General features: G+C 50.1%; 1 protein-coding gene across 1 annotated transcript in view; it reads right to left on the minus strand.

The window, feature by feature from the left end:
- Positions 1–5,609: 5,609 nt before the first annotated feature.
- LOC123095785 (putative ABC1 protein At2g40090) overlaps positions 5,610–6,600 on the minus strand; it is a 5,393-nt gene continuing 4,402 nt past the window's right edge. The window contains exon 11 of the mRNA XM_044517349.1: positions 5,610–6,104. Coding sequence (XP_044373284.1) covers positions 5,904–6,104 — 201 coding nt within the window. The 3' untranslated portion in view covers positions 5,610–5,903. The remainder of the gene's footprint in view (positions 6,105–6,600) is intronic.

A 6,600-nucleotide genomic window follows, 5' to 3' on the forward strand; every position in this document is an offset into this window, starting at 1 on the left:
GAACAGCCGATGGAAACGAGGCCTGGCGTACCGCAGAACGGAGGAAACGGCCTTGTGTTCGACCGGCCACGTTCGAAACGGGATCTTGTTCATCGGGAGGGGTTAAGCGTACCGCAAAACGGAGGAAACAGACCTCCTACGGTCGAAACGGGGGTCCTGTTGATCGGGAGGGGTGTGGCGTACCGCAAAACGGAGGAAACGGACTTGTGTTGGAGCGCTACGGTCGAAACGGGGGTCCTGTTCATCGGGAGGGGTGTGGCGTACCGCAAAACGGGACTCCACGGGATACTGTTCATCTCCACCGTCGACCCCCTCCAGCCTCCACGGGCTACTGTTCATCCACGGGCTCCTGTTCATCCAGCCCCCACCGCGCGCTACTCCACTGGCTACTGTTCAACCAGCCCTCTCCACGGGCTCCTGTTTAACCACCCCTCCACAGGCTACTGTTCATCCAGCCCTCCACCATCTACTGTTCATCCTGCCCTCCACGGGGTGGTCCTGTTCATCCTGCCCTCCACGGGGTCCTGTTCATCTAGAGGCAACACAACGGGGTCCTGTTCATCCACCCCCACCGGGAACTGTTCATCCAAACCCCCCAGCAACACTCACAGTTCATCCAGAGGCAGCATCGATCGGCTTCAGTTAGCAGCAGTAGCGAAGGAATCGCTCGATCGGGTTCAGTTAACAACCATCGATCGATCGCTCGGGTTCAGTAACGCGTAGCCTGCAGTGCAATCGCTCGGGTTCAATTAGAGCTCAACGCCTCGCTTGGGTTCAGTTAGAGCCCAATGCCTCGCACCCACACGCGTGCGTGTACGAGAGAAACGTGCATCGCTCGGCCCCGACCACCCACCGTAACCGGGAACACCCCGATATTTTCCTCGCCCTCGCTTCTACCACGGTTTTTTCCGTCATGGACGGCCCAAAGAATGTCATGCAGCTGCGTCTCCGGCCCGCCCAGGACGAAAAGCCCATTTTTGTCATGATTTTTTGTCATAGAAGTAGGACCCCACCACATCTATGATGATACCGGGTTTTGTCACAATTATCGTCATAGAAGTGTCATAAGTATGACAGAAAAGATTTTCGTTAGGCCCAAAATGTCACGGATGTGTCTTTTTTTGTAATGCTCTAGTGAACGTATGGCCCCGGGTCTATTCTTCCATCAATACAAAAACTCCTACAAATTGCTCTTAACTTTCTTTTACTATTTTTGTCGCTTTGCCTATCACTGTGTGATTTTAATGTTGTAACTAGCAAGAACAAGGGGAGTGTCGACCCCCTTGCCTTTGTTGGGTGCAAGCAATTTTGTTTGTTTGTGTGCAGGTGCTACTAACGTTGTTAGTGTGATGCCTCCTACTTGGTCGATAAACCTTGGTTCTTAATTTATATACTATCTGCTACTATGCTACATCACCTTTCCTCTTCGGGGAATCCAACAACTCCTAGGCGAATTTGCTGGATGGTAATAGTAGCAAGGTTTTACGCAGGTTCGGTCTCTTACTGAGGAGATAATACCCTACTCCAGCTCTCGTATATTGTGTTGGTGTGTGTAGAAAGCACAAGTCAATACCAAGGGATTGATTGTTGTCTAAGATGGGTTCTATCACTAGCTTGGCCCCGGGTTATATAAGATACCAGAGGCCTAGATTTATGAAAGAATTGTAGTCTGCTACGTCTGTGGAGGGGAGTCCTCCACTGATACATATTCCTTGTCTTGAACAACAAGGCTCCTAGAATCTTCTTTGTAGAGCGCCATGAGACGACATAGTGGTCCATGTCAAAACCGACCTAGGGGTCCTTGGGTTGGCCAACTAGGTTGGCATCCGCCATGGTGAGGTACCCCCTGGACCGTAACACCGTCAGTAGCCCCCGAACCGGTCTTCAAGCTTGGTCGCACCTCAAAAAGGCAGACTATCAATCGTGTTCAATCCGTAGACGTTGAAATCTGTTCACTGAAGCTTCCCCTAATTAAGAGTATCAACTTGCAACCGGCCTCAAATTGCCAGACTGCACCCGAACTGGAACAAATCACCTCAGTCTTGACTTGTCGATGAAGACAGCCGACCAGCACCACAAAAAGTTCCCGCGCAGTCGACTTCTGTGGGCTGAATTCCCGCGTAGTGCTCGTCGCCGACCTCCTACGGCTGGCATGCTTCCTGAAGTCGGATCAACCACTCCGATCTTGATTTGTTGTTGTAGATAGCCGACCTCCATGGAATTATTTTCCGTGAATTCGGCTCCAGCGGTACGAGTTTCTGCTTTGAAAAAAATTCCGATTGATGCAATTTACTCTCTGCCGAGTTATATACCCAGTAGCCCTCAAGGTGCATATCGGCACTAGATCCGGTCTGTGTCATGAGTCATGCAGCATAACTTAGCACTTTCACATACTTTAGCCCTCGAACTATAGTCCTGCTTAACACAAGAGGGACTACGGGTCGTATAATTTAGTCTTAGGAGATAACATTGGTGCAGTAGCCCCCGAGATTCAGGTAAGGCGGAATGGCTGGCCCGAGGATCGAATCTCCTCAGGTATAGCTTATTATTTAAAATCATTAATCCAGTAGCCCCCAAGATTCACGTCGGATAGAATGGCCGACCTAAGAATCGAATCTTCTCGGATTGTTCATTGCACTTATAATTTTTGACTAAAACATCAATGCAGTAGCCCCTGAGACTTAGGTCGGGCAACATGGCCGACCTGAGGGTCAAATCTCCTCGGGAACTACCTCAGCCGAGTAATGGTGTTTGGGCACAAGTAGCCCCAAGGCTTGGTTCTTGGAGATCTGTCAATCAACCTACCAGACACCGTCCTGGAATATAATTTAGATCATCAGCGGAATGGGTGCAAGTAGGCCCCAGGCTCGGTTCTGGGGGGATCTGTCGATCAACCTGCCAGATGCCAGCTTGAAATATAATTTACCCGACCAGCGGCAGGGGCGCAAATAGCCCGCAAGCTCGGTTCTACGGGATTCGTCGATCAACCTGGTGTCAGACTTGAAATGTCGATGCAGTAGCCCCCTAGACTTAGGAAGGAGAACATGGCCGACCTAAGGATCGAATCTCCTCAGTAATTGACTTACTGTCTTTGAATAAACGTGGATCTAGTAGCCCCCAAGACTCGCACCAGGCTGGAAGGCCAGTCTGAGGATCAAAATCTTCTTCAGGAGCACTTATCCGTGATACTTTGCCTTTTCGAAAAAAATTGTGGGTGCAGCACCCCATGCTCAACCTCGACCAAGAAGAAGTCTTGCTTCCTGGATCAAAATCACATAACAGGTTAGCAGTGTCATGAGCTCGGAAATACCGAGTAGCTTATGTAAAGACAGATTATGCTTGAATTAAGTCGGGTATTTTGGTGCCAATTGACTTGGTCTTAAAATTAATTTGTGCTTCCGTCGTACTTTTATAATTTTCTGCGCCTGAATTCGTGTACTGTGCCAGTTAGCTTTCAGCTTCAACCTTGTCGACAGTCAATTAGGCGAACTAAGGCTGCAACAAAGGAGTGATTTCGTTGCCAACAAAGCCGAACTAGCAAAAGTTTCAAACGAGTCAAAGCTGAAAAACTTACATGTTTGCTTGCGCAGCTAATGCTACAAAAAGTTTGAAACTGAATTTTGATTTCAGTAAAGTAGGCAGTCCATTCTAATTTTGATTTCAGTAAGGTAGGCAGTCCATTCTTTCAAGCAAACCCTGGTTCTCAAGGCCCACCTGCTCAATCACTCGGAAATGATTATATGGATAAGATGTACGTACATGTTTGTAGTCATAGAAATGGATGTATGTGCATGTATACGAGCATCTGCGCCTGTGTTGTGTTTCTTGAGAGAAAAGGTTTGGAATCAGGATCGCGGATTGACGCTGCGCCGCCGCGCAAAACCGTGTCAAAGACAGACAGGCTTGGTGAGAAGAGGATCCGCCGCCGGACTCGGGTCCGACTGGGACTCGCATCCGACCGTGCATACGTACCGTACCCAGCACAGCATCCACATCCAGGCGAGGCAAGCAGCTGCTGTCCCGATCGGCGCGACCCTATTCCTTCCTTCCTTATATATACGCGCAAACTAGGGCTCGCTCCATCGCCACGCACGCTCTGCACACCGGCCGCCACACCACACATGACCGCCATCGCCATGTCGGGAGATCCGCTCGCGCACCACCGCCCGAGCTTTCTCGTCGAGGAGAAGGAGGAGGGAGCGGCCGGCGAGGCGGAGCGCTACGTCTCGGACTCCGACGACGACGACGACGTCGACCGCTTCGTGTTCCTCGCGCGCCAGCCCGCGCCGGCCGAGGCGACCGAGGATGGTGATGGAGACGCGATGCCGCCGCGCGGGGGAGGAGGCGGCGGGCGGAAGAGGCGTCTCCGGGAGATGCTACTGGCCGACGATCCTCCAGCGGTGGAGCGAGGAGCCTCCTCGACCGGGGAGGAGTCTGGGAGCGAGGAGCCGATGTGTTCCCCGGAGCGGGGAGGTTTTGATCTGGGGAAGAAGAACAAGAAGCGTCGCGGTCACGGCGTGGAGCCGAAGGAACAGCGCGCCGTGCGTGGCGTGGGGCCGCAGCATCGGGACGTGACGGCAGAGCTGAAGACGCCGGTGGCGGCGGCGGCGGCGGCGGCTCCCAGGCGCTTCCCGTGCAGCATGTGCGGGAGGTGCTTCGGCAGCCACCAGGCGCTCGGCGGGCACGTGCACTTCGGCCACAGGAAGAAGGCCAAGGACACGATCGCCGCGGCAGCGAGTCCGGAGGACGCTGCCGGTGGTGGCAATGGTGATCGCGGCGTGAAGTTGGCCACGGTGGGCCAAGAGGCTGCCGATGGCAATGCCGCTCACGGCGAGGACAAGGCCACGGTAGGGAACAAGACGGTGGACTTTGCCGCACATCATCAGGACGTCGACACCAGAAGCTTCCACGGGCGCAATGTGAGCAACATCAACGAGGAGATGTTCGCCGGCGCAGCAAACCACGGTGGTCACGGCGGCGATGGAGTTGTCGAGGAGGCCGCCGGCAATGGCAGCTTGGCGGTCGCTGTTGGAAGGCCCCACGGCAAAGTACACAGGTGCGAGGTGTGCGGCAAGGAGTGCCTCTCAGGGCAGGCGCTCGGCGGGCACATGAGGAAGCACCGGAAGCAGTCACCGCCCGACGGCGGCAAGGAGCGACGGAGATCGCCGGAGCTGGACTGGATACCCACTCAGAGACCTGCGGTGACCACAGGGGGACAACCTCAGCGAGAGCGCGAATTGGGCTGGATTTGATCGGTGTAGTCTAGAAAAAAGAATCTTCAGAACTCAATCGTCTTTGCTGCTTGCAAATTGTAATGGCAAATTGTGTTGCAAGATTTTGTGTCATTTTAGTTAGTTACTCTGTTATACTACCTGAAATCATATTTTAACTTGCGATGGAAGATGGGAGAAATAAGGTACCTCCGTCCAAAAAAGCTTGCCTTACATTTATCTAGATAAATATGTACCTAACACTAAAACGTGTTTATCATCAAGCTCAAGGATGCAGCAAAATATCGTATCAACAGGACTAGCAAGAGAAATTTGCTATTTTGATCAGACGAATTTCACACTTATCGATGTTTGATCATTCACAAATGTAACAGGCAGTGAAGAGAGAGACCACATCATGGAACAAGAGTTTGATCATTCACACTGTACAGTGATGGGAATTTGTATACTTTATCCACCTACCAAAATGAACATATGCTATCTCAAAACTGTCATCTTCTATAGGGAAGTGTACATTCAAGGAAGATCTTAAGATCAATCATGGTTGATATGCCGAATAATGCATGAAAAACAAGGCAATGTTACGCCAAATGCCGTATATTCCTCTCATGGAACTAGATGCCAATTTCGCATTTACACTAGTCAAAAAGCTGTCGATGTGCCGAGCTACTTTTACCCAGCCAGTATCCTCCTTGGTTGTTGATAATGCAACCACAGCTTCATTCCAAATAGGTGAAGTTCATTCAAAAGCTCCTCCAGCCATATTATAAATCTGTATAGAAAGAACCTCTTCTCCATCCTTTTAGCTTCAAACACAGCTTCAGAAGATGCTCGTGCAATGATCTCAAATGATTCCGGGGTAGACCCTCCAACCTTCAAATCAGGTCACTGTTAATGGGTGCGGAAGACCAAATAATAAACTAACAATCTCATGTACCCCCTCCATCATGTACTTTAGAATGGAGTAGTCTCCAAGATGTGACCTCGATGCTCAATTTTTTTTATATCAATAGATTAGTAAAAAGAAAAGAGAAATAAAGAATTATGAAATGTGTTTCGCATGAAAATCTGATGATATTAGTTTGATTGGCTAACCTTGATAATCTTTCCAAATATTCAGACAAAGCTACAGAAAAGCTTGAAGGCACCTTTTCAAAATATCTATTTCGGAATGGAAGTAGTAGTAGAATAGCCCAGGCAAAGATGGATTCATCGAAGTGAGGTTATAAAAGAAAGAACACCTTAAGTAAAGACATCGTGGAGATCTTATTACTCCTAAAGTTGTTAGTTCAAGCCTGTGTAAAAACTATGACAAGATTCCATAGTTCAATTGCACGCTTCCTATGATATATCGGTTATTTTACAGTAC

The sequence above is a fragment of the Triticum aestivum genome, chromosome 4D (genome assembly GCF_018294505.1).
Source record: "Triticum aestivum cultivar Chinese Spring chromosome 4D, IWGSC CS RefSeq v2.1, whole genome shotgun sequence".
Classification (NCBI taxonomy): Eukaryota; Viridiplantae; Streptophyta; class Magnoliopsida; order Poales; family Poaceae; genus Triticum; species Triticum aestivum.